Below are 18797 nucleotides of genomic sequence, written 5' to 3'. Positions count from 1 at the left end.
TCACCAATTTCTTTTCCACCCTCGCACATGAGGCCTGTGTATGTGTGCTCATGGGTGCATCTGAAGCTATTGTGTACATGAAGTAGTGGCTCATTTAACAAACATTTAGTGAGCCAGGCATCGGTCAGACACTGGGGATACTGGGATAAACAAAACTGGCACAGACCCTGCCCTCGCACAGCTTATAGTCTAGAGGGGGGAGCAAAAATGCACACCTAACAGAGCAACATACAATATGATGTCGAGTATGTTAACTGCTCCAAAGAAAAGTTCAGCGAGGTAAGAGCTAAGGATTCACGGGTGCTCTTTTAGGCATGTGTGTGTGTGTTTCTGTGAGCATCTTAGTTTCTCAGAGTCAGTTAGCACAGATGATTTGAGCAAAATCCTTAAGAGCAAGACCATGTGTTAAGCATGAGCCCATCTGAGGCGGCAGAGTCTGTGACCCCTTCTCCTCCCCCGCCACTCGCTACCTTACACTCCAGCTTCTCCCCAGCACGCCAGACTTTTCACACTCGTGGGCCTTTGCAATATCATTTTCTCAACCTCAGGTGTCCGTTGCCTGTTTATTGAAAGCCTACTGGCTCTTTGTGGCCTGGCTGAAGTGCCACCTCGCATCTTCCTGTGGAGTCTGGTCCCTGCAGCTGGAACCATCATGACATCAAGCACTAAATGAGAAGAAATATTAGTGCTGCCTGCCCAGCACCTCCCCCCACACCCCCATTCTATAGGCAAGCAAATGGGGGCCCGGATGGCTGAGCCATCTGTCCAGGGTCACAGCACTGATGACCAGCAGGGTCTGGACTGGTGACCTGCACACCCACAGCACCATCCCCAAACCTGTGTTCAGTTGGTGCTTCATTTTCCAGGTGTCATGTCAGCTGCCCACATGTCTGTCCCCTCACCCCAGTCCCCCACATGCTCTCATTCCATCCCCCGGGTCCAGGGTCTGGCTCACAGTTAGCGCTCAGTGTGCATTTGCTGCAGGAGAGCACGGCTCAGTCGCAGCATTCGCTGGGGAAAAGAGCTCAACGTAGATGTACACATGTACACAACACACGCACACACACGTATGCAGGCACACACGCACACACATACACACATGCACACACATGTACACATGTACATGCATATATACATACACAGATATGCATGTACACACAAACACACATACACAGTACACACATACACACGTCTTGATGACCTGGCATACAAATGATGAAACACATCATGTTAATTTGTGTTTTATATGCCTTCATGTGTGTGCAGTTTATATAATTTATCACCCAATGGGGACACTTTTGAGAGAAATAAATGCTAAACTGGACCCTTGGACAACTGGCAAAGCCAGGACTGTCAGGGAAGTGGTCACCCCAGCTCTCACATTCTGGCCAGATAGTCAAATACCTGGCTTCAAATTCTGGCTCTTCTCATGATCAGTAGTGACCTTCTGCAAGATCCTACCCTTATCAAGTAGGTTTAGGACAAGCTAGGCTTTACTGAGCGCTCTCTATAACTCTTCTAAGTACTTCATGTCTGGCAACTCGATTAATTCTCCCTACTACCTATGTATTATTGTTATAAGGTGCTATTATTATCATTTCCATTTCACCTGTGAGGATATTAAGGCTCGGATGGTTTAAATAATTCACCAAATGTCACCTGCTTAGTAAATGGCAGTGTTGGGAATTGAACCCAAGTCTGATTCTGGAGTCTATACTCGCAGATTTGACAGCTCCTTTCCTGTCAAAGAGCCCACCTCCAAGGGGACCTGAGAATATGGAAAGAGACAATGGAAGTAAAACAGTGCCTGGAATACAGTGTGTAGCCCAGAACAGACGTTCACTGCTATAATCATTATTTAACATTGAATATTTCTGTGCTTGCCAGTGCGCACCGGTTCCCATCCGAGGGGTGTGGATCAGCAGCAGAGCGCTGGCAGACATGGACTAAGTGAGGGGCACTGGGCCTATTCACCAAAGCACGTTCACATCTAGTCACCAATTGCTCATTTCCATGCAGGGCAAAAAACCACCCCAAACTTCTTGGTGCCTCTATTTTGTGCACATACTGCCCTCTGCCATCAGCTCCAGGTACTGCACCTTCTGACCCTGCGGTGGTGGAGGAGTCTCCTCCCTGCAGCGGGAGGGTGTGGGATGCTCCTAGACAGACTCCCCCCCCGCCCCCCCCCCCCCCCCCCCGCACACAGCTGCCAGTGGGAGGAGATGCCGTTTCACTCCCTGGCATGCCCAGGCTGGCGCCAGCCTCCGTGTTGCCCAGGCCCTGGCTCCTGCCTCCCAGGCAGGGGCTGCTGCCACCTGAGCCTCCTCACCTCCAGTTAGACAACCCAGGGCCTCAGATGGCTCTTCCTCAATGCGTGCCTGAGAATCCTGTCACTGATCCAGAGGTCCTGGGCGTGAAAGCCCCCATCACTCAGCGAGATTCTCCTTCCCCAAGCCCCACTGCCCCGTGTGCAAGCCCCTGCCCTGGCTGTGGGGAGGGTCCTCCAAGAATTCTTTCTTTCTCTCTCAGTGGATGATGCAGGCATGGAGGTACTGGCAAGGCACAGCCACAGGGAAGGAAGGAAGACAGGCATCAGAGCTGAACCCAGGCAACCCAGGAAGGCTTTCTGGAGGAGAAGGTAAAAGGGACATGCATTGCTGGAGATAGGGAGCTTCCTAAGGACTTCGTAGGTCCATTTGGCAGCTGGCCTGGGTTTGAGCTGCCCTTTGCCAGCTGCCTCCAATCTCCCTTCCAGAGCCTCCACCACTTCTGCCACCTTCAGAGTGACAACTGCACGAAGGACACCCATTTGGCACTGTCCCTCCATCCTCACATTCACATTCGGCAAATGCTTCCAGGACCAGCAGAGACGTTGAGGCGCCCTCTTCTCCTGCAAACCTCCTGCCATCCCCTTCTCCAGCCCTCCTCCCCTGACCTCCTCTTTAGAGGCTTATCACGGAAATCCCTCCTTCTTGCTTCCAATCCACCAACCTCCAGAAGGCTGAGCTACTCCTTTTAGCCCCAGCTCTCAGGCATTCCAGATCTTTCTTTGTGGAACTCCAGATATAGCACCAAGTGCTAGATTCAAGCTGCTCACAGCTGGAGACCTGAGCCACCCTGTGGTGGACTGGGGCTGGATGGGGCCTTGGAAGCGGTCCAGTGCGGAAGGACTCACACTTTGCAGCGGGCCAGGCATGGACCTGAATCCTTTCGTTGGTTTGTTTCTTTTGCCACTTTTAACTGTGACTTGGGCAACTCAGTTTCTCTGCTCTTTTGTTTCCTCATTTGTAAAGTGGGAAAAATAAGAGTATTAACCTCACAGAGTTGGTGTGAGGATGAAATGAGTTAAAACGTGCAAAAAGCTCAGTCCAGGGACTGAGCACAGGAAGCTCATCGCACACCTGAGGTACGCCGGCATTCCAGTCCCATAGCATCCTCCTGGGCCCTCCCAGCCCACATCCTTTTCTAGAAGCTTCTCTCCATGGCTGCTGGTTCCACCAAGCCCTCTCCTTGGCCCCCTTTTGTGACATGCAGCCCCCACCCTGGCTCCACACTGCCCCTCTTCCTCTTCTCTCAGCTGGGAGCCAATGTGCCCTGTCCCTGTGGTCACCACTCTGACTTCCAGACGGCTTGCTCCCCGTGGTGCGCCATTCTCCCCCACTCTTGGGTCTGCGCCCCCTGAATCCACAGCTACAAGTCACACCTGGTAGCCCAGCCATAAAAGTCCATCTGCCTCAGTGGGGACCCATGACACTGGGGAGGTGGGGACTTGGTCTCCTGGTGCCAATGTCTCCTGCCTCCTTCTCTGCCAGGGAGGGTGGACAGAACTTTCCAAAGGGGTTTGGCTGTGGTCTCAGCTCCAGATGGAGGAGCTCACTCTATAACCAAGCCCCTCATTCCACGGCCGGTTCGCATCCTGGAGGGTGGTGCTCAGGCCCCTCACCCCACAGCAGGGAGGGGGTTCTCTATATCCAGCAGGTAACCCTCCCCTCCGCCCTCTGGCCTCTGGCCTCGGGGTTCATCCTCCCTCCATTCTGTTTTTAGCCCCTCCCCTCAGGTCTGACCTATTCCCCCACAGCCCCAGCCTTTTCTGGATCCTTTTCCAAAAGCAGCCACTTTTTATTTCTTGTATTTCTTTCTTAATGTTCTACTTTTCGGGTTTTTTTCCTCCCAATTCCCACATCGTCTCTATGGTGATCCAGGCCCTAGTGCCTCTGCCTGCTGGGAGTTTGTCCCCTTCTCCTGTCCCCCCTCAGCTCCCTCCTGAGGGCCCAGAGAGAGCCCAGTGGGCTCGGCGATAATGTGCACAGGGGGGCCTGGCCCAGCAGGTGTGCTAGGGACGGGTGGGGATGGGCTTCTGCTTCCTGTTTGGACGGGCTGTGCAATGCTCGGTGATGGGAGATAGAGAGCATGTCATTAGCGATGATGGGCTTAATTACAGCCACTGCACAGGTGGCTTGTTTGCTTTGCAAACGGGCAGAGGAAGAGGCGTGTGGGATCTCCAGCATTACAGTCAAGATCAAAAGATTGAGCACTTCCCCTCAGCCTCTCTGTTCTCTTTCAAAAGAGAACCATGCAAGAAAGGGGCTGAGGTCAGAAAATACCATACAAACTTCCTCCAGGAGTGGTTGGGGGCAGAGGGGCCGGAGGGAAGGAGGTAGATGGATATACCCAGATGGGATTCTGGCGGAATTTTAAAGTGAACGAATGGAAGAAATGTATCCTTCCCAGAGCAAGACGGTTCTTGTCCTGACATACCTGTGCCTTCAAGCCAGGAGAAAAGCTTCCTGTGATGACTAGGTCGGCAGTGGGTGGGGCTGCAGAGTTTGGAGAGCTTTTTCTTTTAATAAAAAAAAAAAAAGGAAAAAAAAAAGGAGAGAAAGAGAGCTAAAGGGTGATTGATCTACAGGAGAGCTAGGGGCCTGTCTAGTCTTAAAAGCCTTAGGAGCCCGAGTACGAAGAGGAAGAAACAAGAATGGGCACTCTGAAGACACAACCCAGAATGTGCCGAGGGCAGAGGGACCCTCAGGCTGGGAAGGAGAAAACTAGTTGGCAGATGCCTAAGCCAGAGGACAGAGGACAGCGGGTGGAGGAGACTTCCCAGCAGACAGAGTCCCAGTGGTGCTGGGATGGTGGAAGCTGGGGGACCATCATGTTCCCCTGGGGGCTCAGAGAGGAAAAGACACAGAACTGGAAGACAGAGCCCAGACAGCCCTGGGGAGCAGGCAACAGCTCAGAAGGCAGCCAGGAGATTTTGTGACCCTCCTTTGTGCAGGAGTGAGAGGTTTTTTGTTTTTGTTTTGAGACAGAGTCTCACTCTGTCACCCACGCTAAAGTGCCATGGCGTCAGCCTAGCTCACAGCAAGCTCAAACTCCTGGACTCAAATGATCCTCCTGCTTCAGCCTCCCGAATGGCTGGGACCACAGGCATGTGCCACCATGCCCAGCTAATTTTTCTATTTTTAGTGGAGACAGGGTCTCACTCTTGCTGTGGCTGGTTTCGAACTCTCAACCTCAAGCAATCCTCCTGCCTTGGTGTCCCAGAGTGTTAGGATTACAGGTGTGAGCCAACATGCCTGGCCAGGAGGGAGAGTTCTGACCAGAGGCTCAACTCACCCATGCAACACCAGCCTACTTGGAGGTTTAGGCAAGCTACCAGGGCATCTCTGGGAGGGACGTGCAGGTGGTGCCCACACTAGGGCATGGTGAGGGGCAAGTAGGGGCTGGAATCCAACTGTGCATTCTGGCAAAGGGCTGATCTGCCCAGAGGAAGGGGCGCTTTATCTCGTTGGCATAAAGGCCCTGCATGGGCCCGGCAACCACTTGTTTAAACCTCTCTGATGCTTCTCTCTTGATGAGGGAGGGGTAGGACACGCCCCAGCTGAGCCGGGCTGCAGCAGAGAGGAGGAAGGAAACGCTAATGCTGGGAAGAGGAAGTAGAGAAGGCTCTAGGCTCAGAGAAGGGTTTTGCAGAGACTGGCTCCTCCACGTTTATCTGGAGAAGTGCAGGTAGAAAGTTCCATGAAACTAGCAATGACAAAGGAGCCACTATAAGATTTCAGGTCACTAAGCATCCTCTGCTAGGTTTTTAAGGCTTGGAGGCTTATTGCACCATGTCTCCTACACTCACGAGGCACCTAGAACTGGGAATTTTGACCGTGTTGGCTGCCTGTCTGGGATGTCTCTGAGCACAGTGCCTGTGATACAGTAGGCATTTAGTAACTGTGACTGGAACTGAATTTACATTGCTGCCATCCAGCTGCCTGTCTTCTCTACTAATCTGAGGATTTCCTATTTGCACGAGTGTGTGTAAGGGGACAGGGGGACTCGTAGTGGTGGGGACAGGCCAGTGACTGCTTGAAAGTTTTAAGTTTTACAGACTTGGGTAGATGGGACTTCAGTGAATCCTACATCTCCTGGAGAGTCTGGTACTCTCTCTGCAATGTGGAGGGTGATGTTCGGGTGATCAGCTAGCTGGGTTTTTCCAGAACTGTCCAGATTGTATCATTGACAGTCCTGGAAAGCCCCTCAGCCTGGGCCAACTGGGATAGTTGATCACCCTACTAAGTGGTACTTGGATTCTCCCAGTTGTCCTGTCTGGGACACATTCCCTCTTCCTTTGTGCTCAGAGTTTCTCCCTCTCCTTTTCGTGAACACAGAACTTTCTGCTTCACTCTCACGTCCTCTCTACTTGGCCCCCAGCCTGTGTCTAGAGCCCTGGAGCAGCATTGGGTTCTGCAGCCCTCTCAGGTGCTGAACCCACCTGCTCTCAGACTCGGTACTACAGGAACCCAGGATTTCATGTCGGGAAGGTGGAGAGCGTGGGAGAGGATGAGAGAGGGTGGGAGAGGGCGTGGAGAGAAAGGGAGGGAAGCAGACAGGCTCCGTTGTCTGAGCTGGCTAACTTTGGACAAGGATGGAAAAACAGGCTCCTTTCAAACCGGTTCAGACAGGCAGAGAGTGTTAAGTTTCTGAACTGAGTTCATTTTTGAAAAAGGGAAATCAGAGAACTCAGTTTCAGGTCTTTGCCAGTGCTAGGGTGCCATGATTTGTCCCCAAGTCTTGTCACCCCCAAATTAGCTCACTAGTATTTCAAGCTTCTTCCTCTCTCCATGAATGAACTCGATCTACAGAATCTGGGTCCCTCGACTGTTGTTCTGTGCGCAGGAGCAGTCAGAGGCCAAAGGGCTAGAGGAAAATGACTTTCTTTATCCATCAGCAAACCATACAGACATGGCTTTGGTTATGCACGGTTGGGATTACTCCTGGCACTACTTTTTGTTTCCTTCTGGGGCGACATGCTTTGCAGAATGGGATTCTTACCCTCCAGGAAGACAGTGGCAGATTGTGGCACAATGGACTGAGCTCCTCAGGCTCCCTGGCTGCCCTGTATCCCCCTAGCTCTCCTCCTGCAACACGAGGCCTATTCTTTAACCTAAAGCATGGGCACCGTGAATGTCCGTCTTTTCAGGATCCTTGTAGGATTGTACACTGTCTGCAGAGAGAAGAGGACCCTCCAGGGTTGCTCCTCCATCTTTACCTCCATCTCTGCCTCCCATGTCACTGCTTCCCCTGCATCCACCCACTTCTCACGGCCTCGGGGATGCAGTGTGCCCCTGCCCGTTCCCAACCCCCACCCAGAGCCCAACCTCTCATTTATTCTGTTTTTTTATTCAAGTCTGGAGAAGACTTATGGTAAACAAAAAGCAGATTTTCATGCGTTTTTTTATTCTGTCTTTAAAAAACATCAGAATTTCAATAACAGCTTGTCTGAGTCACCCGTGCAAGCACATAATCCAATACAGACATACAGAGTTAAAACCGCAACACTAACAATAGCAAAACAACTTCCATGTGTTTCTATTTTGTCTTCTCCAGTTCAGTTAACTTCCTGGAGGGGAGAGGGAGTGCCTAGGCACGTCTCTCAACGTTTAGCACAGGGTTGTGCACACAGAAGGTGCTCAATGTTATCCTTACCAAGTGAACTGATTTCCTCAGGCCTGGGGACACTCATTAGGCCAATGAACTCAGGGACCGGGGTGTGCAGTGTGATGACTAATTACAGGGTATCCAGCCCCGTAGTGTTGGAACTCTCAGAGATCCAGCTGAGTGGGTCAGAGAAAATTCCCCAGCAATTAAGTTTCCTAGGAACCAATTAGGAGGGGCGCTTCTGTGTGGCCACCATCAGGGCACTGTTGTCAGGAAATTCCACTCTGCCTCCACCATCTCCACCCCATCCCTGTCGTCAGACCCTTACTGGCTGTCTCCAGTACAGGGCATGTTTGTTGGAGGCACCCAGGAAATGTTTCTGGATGGATACAAAGGGTGCCGGGCCCCCTGCTCTAGGCCTGGCCCTGCCCAGCCCGTCACTTCTGAGCATGGTGGGCTCGTCTGATTCGTAGCATTTCTATGGGCATCTGAAAACCTGCTTTTCATTGATCCTAAGTCTTCCCCAGCCTTGAATATCCAGCCTTGTGCCTTTCTTTTCTGTTTTGTAAATGCCCTTTTGTTGGGGTTCCCAGTAAGAGGTCCAGCTCTCCTATCAGATTGGGGCTCACACTCAGCCAGGCTGTGGTGGTGCAAAGCCTGGCCCAGGAGGCTCAGATAACCAGAACTACGCTTACTTCCCCATGGGAGCCCTGCAGTGAAGAGTCAGCTACTGGGGATTCTAGAATAGCATAGCCCCTCATGAAACTGAGGCTCTTCCTTCCTCTGCCCATCCTTACTGTGGCGTCTAATCTTACACAAGCCCCTAGATCAGTGGCAATCCCCCTTCTCTTCATGGCATCCTTGTCTCCAAATCACAATAGAAACACAGACACGAGGGACCCAGCCCCATGGCAACGTCAGAAAGTCGTTGCATCTTTGCCACGAACGTGCACCTCTGGCACATGACACAATAGTCAGGAACGTGGACTTTGAATCCAGATGCACTTGGATTCCAGGCCCAGCTCCGACTTACTAGCTGAGTGACTTTGGGCAAGTTCCTTAATATCTTTAAACCTCAGTTTCTTCAACTATAAATGAAATCAGTAATGTGAGGGTTAAATTAGATAACCTGTGTAGTGCTTGGTGCAAGGCCTGGTGCATGCAAAGTGAGCAAGAAGACTTAACTCTTTGTGTTACTACTGTCGCTATTACGACAGCTGATGTTCTTGCTGCCGCTGCTGCTACTGCTCCTATCAGTAGTGCTTCAAGCCCCACCACCTCTGAGCCTCTGCTTTGAGCCAGTGCCATTGATGAGCCCTGCTTGGAATTTCAGCCCAATCTTCTGGAGGTCCCTACAAACCTGGATTTAGCCACTACTCAGCACATCTTTGACCTGTTGCTCATAATGCGTTTTTATTATTCTGTAGCTTTGGCCCTGGATTAACTTCTTTGTGTAGATTCCTCCCATTGGTCTGCAGCCTTCCCGGGGCCTGGACCATATCATGGTCACCCCTAGGTCAAGGAACTGGCACCATCTGTTGACATTCACACATCAGCATGGGAGGGAGACAAACCCAGAGTCCGGGGTAGCACCCCAGTTAACTTTGTATCTGCTGCTGGTCTTGCAATCTGGCCTAGAAAACCAAAGCAACCACTCAATTATGCTCTCCCGGGCTCCAGGCTAGGCCCTGCCAGGAATGCTGGGAGACAGGGTCCCTGAAGAAGGACCTTTCACCGCAGCCTTGGGGCTCCCTCTGCAAAGGGAGAGGTCCTCTGAGGAAGGTCCCAGGCTTCAGCCTCCCTCATCACCAGGCTCATCTTCCTTGTCCTTCCCTAGTAGTGGGAGCAGCTGTCTGCCACCCCCTGCCTGATTGGAACAGGCCAAGGCCTCCCAATTTAGTTACAGGAAGTGCTTGGAGCCCTGCCTCAGGGCAGCTACAAGATTCAGAGTTTTGAAATAATTTTTAACATTCCACTCTACCAGGACTACCTGAGCAATAAAGGGCTGTCCCCAAATTGGGTGGCTCCCTGAAGTATTAAGAAGATTGGCAGAACAGCCCACCCTGAATGTGGGAGGGAAACTCAGGGGTTCCTGTCCCTTGGTGACTTCAGCCACAGGCTGTTTCCCCACAGAGCCTGAAAAGACAAGCTGATACAGGAGAGAAAAATCCAACTGGAGGAAATGTCACCTGCCTGAAAAGGTCCTCACGGTTGGAAAGGTAACTTGAAGGTCACCGCAACCCAGGCCCTGCCCAGTACAGAAAGCCCCAGGCATATCCCTGCTGGGGGCCAGGCAGATGCCATGTGGTCATCCCCACTTCTTTCCTGGGCTCCGTTCCATTGCTGGGCAGCTGTGGTCCTTGTCACAGCCCAGAGAGGGAACTCTGCTGCTTCTTTCTTGGATCCAGATCTTTGAAGATTTCTTCCCAAGAAGAATCATCCCCTCTCCAGGTCCCCTATTCTCTGGCATAAACCCCACAGCTCCCCAGCAAGTCTGTGTCACAGGGAGATGGTTCCTTTTGGCGTGAAACCTGGGGTTTTCAGATGAGCCCTCTCTGGGTAGAGCCGGATATTTACCTTGTTCCTTGCTGAGAGATAAATAAAAAGGAGGCAGCACTAGAGAAATACAGCCAGGAGATCTGTGCAGGGGATAACTCCCAGGTCCCTAATTAGGGAACACAGATAAACCCCAAATTAGCCCACTCCAGTCTGCAAGACCAGCATATTCCACTCGCTATCAGAAGGGCTTTGTTGCTGCAAAGGGCTTGGAGATCTCTGTTCTTCAAATTGCCCACGGCCCTGGACCTTCAGTAGGGAAAGGAGATAGTGGAGAGACGCCCTTTTCCGGTGACCCTGGCTCAGCAAGGATAAAAGGAGGCAGCGCTCTGGTTGCCCCATCAGTGTGTTCTCTGTCCCTTGGCGACTGCTTTTCTCTAGCTCTGTCAACTTCATCTCTCCCACCATGAGTCGGCAACTCAACATCAAGTCCGGGGGCGACAAGGGCAACTTCAGCGTGCACTCAGCAGTGCTGCCGCGGAAGGCTGTGGGCAGCCTGGCCTCCTACCGCACAGCTAGCAAAGGGGCTGGGGCTGGATTCAGCAGTCGGAGCCTCTACAACTTGGGAGGGAATCGACAAATTTCTATTAACGTGGCTGGTGGCAGTGGTCGGGCTGGAGGTTACGGCTTCGGGCATGGCTCTGGGTATGGAGGGGGCCGGGCCAGTGGCTTTGCTGGCAGCATGTTTGGCAGTGTGGCCCTGGGGCTAGCGTGTCCATCCGTGTGCCCGCCTGGAGGCATCCACCAGGTCACAGTCAACAAGAGCCTCCTGGCCCCCCTCAACGTGGAGCTGGACCCCGAGATCCAGAAAGTGCGCACGCAGGAGCGGGAGCAGATCAAGGCTCTGAACAACAAGTTTGCCTCCTTCATTGACAAGGTGAGTTGCACAGGAGGAGGAGAAGGCAGTCTCGTGAGGTCTGAGCAATTTCCCTGCTGCCTCGGAATGCACTGGGCATTGATCGTGGAAAGGTGGAGCTGGGCCTCGGGAAGGCACCCTGATCGGCAGTGCAAGAGAAGAGATCCGCGAGCTGGGTAGAGCAGAGGGAGAAATGCATGTGTTGCCTGCTTTGGGGATTTTGCAGAGAAGGGTGGGAAGCTGTGGAAAGGGTCCCCCCACCTTGAGAAAGAGAGATAGGATTCTGGAGGACAGCTGGATGGCTTCCAGGTCTCCAAAGAACATGAAGGGCTATTAGAACCCAGCACTATTCAGAGGGAAGGGCTCTGGTACAGGCAGAAACACTTAGCTGAGACATCAGGAAGAACATCTCCTGGGACCAGGGTCAAGCAATAGAAGCAAGCTGTGGAGTCTTCGTCTTCAGTAAGTTTTCAACGACTGGTTGTCCTGAAGGCTGTGGAATGAGCACTTGTATAGGGTCTAGGTTGCATGGGGTACCAAGGGTGGAGAGTCAGGACTTGAGCAAAATGATTTTATAAAAATCTATTTAATGTGGGGAGTCAATGGTGCATGTCCATGGGGCATGACAGCATCCATTATGGTTCCAGGTGTCTGTCCATTTGGGTTCCAGGTGCGGTTCCTGGAGCAGCAGAACCAGGTGCTGGAGACCAAGTGGGAGCTGCTGCAGCAGCTGGACCTGAGCAACTGCAAGAAGAACCTGGAGCCCATCCTCGAGGGCTACATCAGCAACCTGCGCAAGCAGCTGGAGACGCTGTCTGCGGACAGGGTGAGGCTGGACTCGGAGCTCAGAAGCATGAGGGACCAGGTGGAGGACTACAAGAAGAGGTGAGTGTCCCCACCAAGGGCACAGGTCATGTTCTCAGCGGCTCTGGGCTCTCCTATCTTTGTGCCATTTTTTTTGTTTAGAAGGGGCAGGAGCAAGCTCTAGGGTCAGGAGCTCGAATCCCCTTCTCTTGTTGTGGGAAAGCCCTACTCTGTTTGATGAGAATGTCCTGCCTGGGTGATAGGGAGAAGTTCCTGCGCTCGCTGACCCACTGAAAGGTTCAGTTGCTGGTTTGGGGTGCCCTGTAGGTGCCTGGGCATTTTCCTAGGATGCAGGGAGAGGGATGCAAGTGAGGCCACCCAGGACATCTTACTCCTGCCACGAGCGAGCGCCTTAGTGCTCACCCAGAGACCCTGCTGGGCTCTCTGCATCCAGAGCACTTCCCCAGCCAGCAGGAGGAGGAGGTTCCTAGGCCAAGGGGGCTGAGCCTCTGCCATCTTCTCTCCCCGCCCACAGATATGAGGTGGAGATTAACCGGCGCACAGCAGCCGAGAATGAGTTCGTGGTGCTCAAGAAGGTGAGGGAGAGAAGAGTATCTGGTATCCCTGGCACCCCCATCCTCAACAACTGTCCCAGGACTTAAGCCCAGGCTGCTGGGGAGGGGCCGGTGCCTGATGAGGGTGGAGTCAAAGTCCTGGTCCCCAGCGAGGTGGAGCAAGGTGGAGAGGAAGGACACACACCTGGGAAAAGGACACAGATAGACAGAAGAGAATTCTGATCCGAGAATTGGGAAACTCTGGTCCTGTGTGACTTGGGAAAACCAGTAGGGTTTCCTTACCTCTCTGGGCATCGTGTTCTCCAGGCATAGCCGAGGAAGCAAGGAAGCACAGAGCCCCGTTCCCCTTCGCTATTCCCAAAGGTTCAGTGAGTTGAGAGAAAATCAATACTGATGAATCAACTATTCATCACTATGCTTCTGTTTGAGAGCAAAAATCAGATGGCTTTGGGGATGAGGGCAGGGCCAGGGCTGCTGATGGGACAGTGGCTGTACTGACTGGTGGCTCTGGGCGCCCCTCGGCAGGACGCAGATGCAGCCTACGCTGCCAAGGTGGAGCTCCAGGCCAAAGTGGACTCTCTGGACAAAGACATCAAGTTCCTCAAGTGCCTGCACGACGCGGTGAGGACACTCCTATGCCCCACCCCCACCCTGCCTCTTTCCAGCTGGGGCTTCACCTGGCTCTCCCAGGAAAGGCCAGTCGGGGAGGTCTAGGATCAGCACAACAAGAGATGTTTGGACGGAAGGGTGTAAGACCCTGCACTAGGAGACTGGGGAGGTACAGGGTTCTGATCCCTGGAGGCCATACATGTGGCAGGCAACTGAGCTGAACCTCAGCAGTGGCCTTGCCCACAGGCAGAAAGAAATGACCCAGTGAGATCCTACCAACGTGTAGATCCTGGATTCTATGAAATTGCGGGAAACGCATTCTTATGCCGGCTGTGCTGCCTCCTGCAGTCTGCTGCTATGTGTGCTCTCCCTCGGCCCTGCAGACAGTCCCCAGCGGGCACTTCTTCTCCCCACTTTGGCCTGTGGACCCTGGTGACCCATTCTGCCAGGGACCACGGGCCCAGAAGCCCGCTGGGCACAGGAAGGACGCCAGGGTGCTCTGACTCTGTCCTCATTTCTCAACGCAGGAGATCGCCCAGATCCAAACTCACGCCAGCGAGACCTCCATCATCCTGTCCATGGACAACAACCGGGACCTGGACCTCGACAGCATCATCGACGAGGTCCGTGTCCACTATGAGGACATCGCCCTGAAGAGCAAGGCTGAGGCTGAGGCGCTGTACCAGACCAAGGTTGGCACTGGGCAGTGCCCTCCGTCCCTGGGGAGGGTCACCCCCACCAGAGTGCAGGAGACAGCTCTGTGCTGAAGGGAAGAGTGGTCTTCACCAAGGGTTCAACCACACTCTGCCCATACAGCATTCTCGGCAGAGATGGCTATCACAGATAAGTCATGAGAGTGGTATGGATGCATGTGTCCCACGGAGAGGAACGGGCAGTCCCCTGATGGAGGACAAAGTGAGGTGTTCCCACCATAGAACAATGACATTTGCGGGGATTGGGGTGTGTTGCTGTAGGGAGGGGAAGAGCAGCTGTGGATGGACTCGGGGGGTGGGAGGAGAGAAGAAGCCCTGAGCTCTTTTCTGAGCCATGGGGAGACTTCCCAAAGGGAGAGGAGTCTAGGACTATCCTGAGGAGTGGAGCTATGCTTTGGGGTAAAACCCTTTGGGGCCACCAGGGAGGAAACCCTTGACCTGGACATGTTCCAGGGCCCTGCTCGGGGCTCCTTTTCCGGTCCATTGCATCCCACCAACGGCAGGGATGGCAGGTGTGGTTCATCCCCGACCTTGTCTCATCACCAACTTCCTGTCCCTGGGAGACCAGATGCAGGAGCTGCAGCTGGCGGCCAGCCGGCACGGCGACGACCTCAAACACACGAAGAATGAGATGTCGGAGCTGAACCGGCTCATCCAGAGGCTGCGGTGTGAGATCGGGAATGTGAAGAAGCAGGTGGGCAGCACCCAACAGAGAACCCCAAGGCTCAACGCCATCCTCTGGGGTGCAGAAGTGGGCCCACCTTTTAGGAACAAGCAAATGCCTCTGGCCTGGCTTAGGGGCCCAGGCCATCCTCAGCCCCTCTTCCTCTTGCCTTGGTCCCCCTGCAGGAGCTGGGCCCCTGCTCGTGGTCAGGACGAGCCTCGGGCCTGTTGCTCTGACTCTGCAGCTTGCACATAAGCAGCTGGGCTGGAGAGAGGAGCAGGCCAGGATTGGAACCTGGTTTCCTCTTTCTCAGCCTTTTCCTGTGTGCAGCAAACCTGCCCCACATCCCCTTCAGGTGTCCTTTTGGAGGGAAGGCCCTGTGCCCCTCCTCCCACAGAACATGGGACACGTGTGGGGTGCAGGGGTGTGTGTCAGGTCCCTCTGTGGCCACATAATGTTCCCACCCTCAGGGTGGTGGGGCACGGTCCTGGTGACTGAGGGACACAGCAGCAGATGAAGCCCTACTGGCTCCCACGCCCTGTGCCATGGCACCATTTCCATTCTAGCTAGGGGACTCTGTCTTAGCTGAAAGCAGCAAGTCTTAAACACTGTGTCAGTGGGGAGATGATTCTGGACCTGTGACCTCCCTAAGAGCCAGGTTGATTCTGAGAGTGATAGAATTGGCGAACTGGAAAATCCCAGCCCAAGCTCCTCCCTGTGCTCCACGGCCCACCATGCAATGTAGGGACCCAGGCACAGCTTCAAGACTACATTTGGCTGATATGCAAGTTCTCCGAGGACCATTTCTCTTCCCTTTAGTACCTGGCATGGGAGTGCCCTGGAAGTTCATCAGAGTCCAGTGTCGGAGGTTGCGCCTACAGTTTAGGGCCGTAACCTCCTACTCTAAGGGAAGGCTCCCTCACCCATTCAGGCCAGACGTGGGAGCGTTCAGACAGACCCTTCCCACAGAGTGTTGGAAGAGTCCAGAAGCACTCACTCTGGATGCCAACAGGTGGGGAGGGTGGCCACTGGGGAGACATCCTGCAGCAGGAACCTGATGGCAGTGGGGCCCGTGGCATGCTGCCCGGGGGCGTCCTTGCTGGGGTAACAGGCATGGTTCTCCTGGACCTGGGGTATTCTGAATCTGTAGACGTTGGTGCCTCCTCCGGCCCCAGGCACTACCCAACCTTGCAGACATTGGTGTCTCTTCCTGCACTCCTAAAATGCCATAGCTCCGTGGCTTCCCATGACAACACCTCTGAGTGTCCACCTGCAATAGAAAATAGGGAGGCCGGGTTCTGGCATTGGCTTTGCAGCTCTTCCTTGTTGTCACTCTGGGTCCTGTCTGTAATGTGAGGAGGTTGCTCTGCTTAATCTGTAGATCGAGAAATTATTTTCTGTTCTGATGGTTTCTCCATTCTTTGCCCTTCAGTGCGCCAACCTGGAGACGGCCATCGCCGATGCCGAGCAGCGGGGCGACAATGCCCTGAAGGACGCCCGGGCCAAGCTGGACGAGCTGGAGGCCGCCCTGCAGCAGGCCAAGGAGGAGCTGGCGCGGATGCTGCGCGAGTACCAGGAGCTCATGGGCTTAAAGCTGGCCCTGGACGTGGAGATCGCCACCTACAGGAAGCTGCTGGAGGGCGAGGAGTGCAGGTGGGCGGGGCGAGGGGACACTGGGAGAAGGGGCGGAGGGACCACTTGGGAGCTGGAAGGTGAGAGCAACAGGCTGGTGACCATTTGAGCAAGGAATGCGGGGTCTGACTGGTGAGCTCAGCTGCACCTCCTGCAAGGGGTTGTCTGACGAGCCACAAAGCGTGGTGGCTGTGTAGCACTGTGCCGAAAGCCGACTCAGGCAGCCTGGGGGTAGCTACCGGCCCTGCCACATGCCATCTGTATGCCCCAGTGAATCACCTAACATCTCATGCCTCGTACTTTCTCATCTGTAAAATGGAAGTTATAACCTCCGGCTTACGGGATGCTGTATGGCTGGGTTAACATGGTGTGCATGTAAAGCAGGAGCCCATCACAGTCTAGCTGAATCCAGACGCTCCCTGAGCTGTCGTCCTTCTCTAACTTTCTGCCTTGCAGGATGTCTGGTGAGAATCCATCCTCTGTGAGCATCTGTGAGTATTCCCGTCGTGAGAGATGGTTGGGGTGGGAAAGCTGGGGACTCTGGGACACAGTGTGCCACCTCCATTCATTGTCTCCCCATCCAGAAGTTTCTGTCCTGTCTAGGGAGGGTTCTCTGGCCCCATAGGAAAGCTATTCCCATTCAGTCCTGTAGGAGCAGAGACTGAGATCATGCCCACCCCTTTCCCTTCCTGTCTGTCCCCCGGGGCAGTGCCATCTGGGGAAAGGATTGGGAGTACGGACTTTCCCAGGATCTCCAGGAGGGCAGGGCCATGTCTGTCCTATGTGGTCCCCACCTCACACAGAGTCTGGCACATCATGGGGTCCCAACCCCTCCTCGTTGTGTTTCTTGACGGCTGAGGGCACTTGTGGGGACAGAATAGGGTGTCAGGTTAGAGGAAGCCCTGGGGACAGCAGTTACTGGAGCCATCTGTCACCCCCTGATTGACACCGTCCCCTTCCCATGCTCTTGGCCCTTCCTCCTCAGCCGTCATCAGCAGCAGCAGCTACGGCTACCACCCCAGCTCCTCGGGTGCTGACCTTGGGGCCAGCGGGGTGGTGGGCAGCTCTAGCAGCACCCGAAGCGGGCAGATCAAGACCAAAGGGGCGCGAGGGGGAGACCTCAAGGACTCCCAGGGCAAGAGCACCCCGGCCAGCGCCCCAGCCAGGAAAGCCACCCGGTAGGCCCACGGCCCTACCCACCTCAGCACCTGGAAGAAGAGATGACTTCGCCACTGCACATGTCCGCCACGTCCAATCCTTGGTCCCTGAGTTTTAAAACTGTCTATAGCACATTCGACTCTCCGCATCATGGCTAATCTTACTCTCAGTTCTGATTGACACTGTAGGTCCTGTGTGGATATGTGACTTCTCGTTTTCCTTGCTTTGGAGGCACAAGCCATAATCGCCTTCTTGGCGTGGAGGAAGCTGTGATCGTCCCTAGAGACAGAGAAGGAGGGAGAGAAGAGGGGGTGGGGATGGTTCATTCCATGCTTAGGCCAAGTTAGCAGGTGTCTGAGAGTTTTGCTGCCCCTGCTGGCCTGGCAGGGCCAACATGAGACCTGCCACCAGGAGGTGAGAAGTCAGACAGCCTTTACCTGCCCACCAGAACTGACTCTGCAGGACAACTCCATTCCTTAGGAGACGAGTGTACACTGGACCTCCAGCTGCACCCAAATTCACAAAGCCAAGTAAGGGAGAATTGAGGATTTTTTGCCACCTGGTGTCACCTACCCACCTCCTTTATTGTCAGTGATAGCTACCACCATTTGTCAAGCACCTTACTGTGTGCCAGGCACATGCATTGCCTCTAGTTCTGTCCCAATTCTGCAAAGAAGATGTGATTGGCATCCTTGGAACAGACAGGGAGCTTGATCCCCTGAGAGGCTGCGGAACTGGCCCCCGTCATCACCTACATGCCAGTGTCAGGCTGGGCTGACTCCAGGTCTCTGCTCTTGCTAGGGCACGTCACTGCCGCTTTACCAAAGGGGACATCTAGCTCACAGTCCTTTTCGATGAGAGCAGCATAATTACCTTGCCTTTAGCCAGGACTTTGGGTATGGGATTTGTCTTTGGTCCTCTCTCTGGGGCTGTGTCCTGCATAGCTTCTGACTGTCAATTTCTGTTGCCGTGAGCTGAGTTCCATGAGTGGAGCTTGGTCCTCTGTCTCTGTAGGTACCACCAGGCCTAGATGTCGTGGCTCATGGTGTAAATATTCCTAAGACAGCGACACCTAGTTCCTCCTTTGCTTGAATTAAAGACTCTGAATTTCTGCTGCATATTCAATAAACTGCCCTTGAGTGATGTCAGAGGTGCACTGTCAGTCTATCAGTCCCTCCAAATGTTCCACCCTCTGATGACGATGTGCCCCCACCACTCCCCAAAAAGTGCGAATGAGCCTTAAGCAGAAGCTGGAGGCCGCCCAGGAAGGGGCTGCTCTGAAGGCAACCTCGGGTTGCGGG

The 18797-nt window shown here is 53.9% G+C and overlaps 1 protein-coding gene across 1 annotated transcript; it reads left to right on the top strand.

Moving 5' to 3' along the window:
• The first annotated feature begins 10891 nt into the window (after positions 1-10891).
• On the top strand, positions 10892-17600 carry KRT74 (keratin 74). The gene is made up of 9 exons (XM_012763127.3): positions 10892-11362; positions 12012-12226; positions 12681-12741; positions 13246-13341; positions 13857-14021; positions 14611-14736; positions 16139-16359; positions 16795-16829; positions 17324-17600. Exons 1-9 carry the CDS (start codon positions 10892-10894, stop codon positions 17518-17520), a joined length of 1587 nt encoding a protein of 528 aa, XP_012618581.2. The 3' UTR covers positions 17521-17600.
• Positions 17601-18797: the final 1197 nt, after the last annotated feature.

Source organism: Microcebus murinus, chromosome 10 (genome assembly GCF_040939455.1).
Source record: "Microcebus murinus isolate Inina chromosome 10, M.murinus_Inina_mat1.0, whole genome shotgun sequence".
In the NCBI taxonomy this organism is placed as follows: domain Eukaryota; kingdom Metazoa; phylum Chordata; class Mammalia; order Primates; family Cheirogaleidae; genus Microcebus; species Microcebus murinus.
The sequence above is the reverse complement of the archived record's forward strand: the minus strand, read 5'-3'. Positions and strand labels throughout refer to the sequence as shown.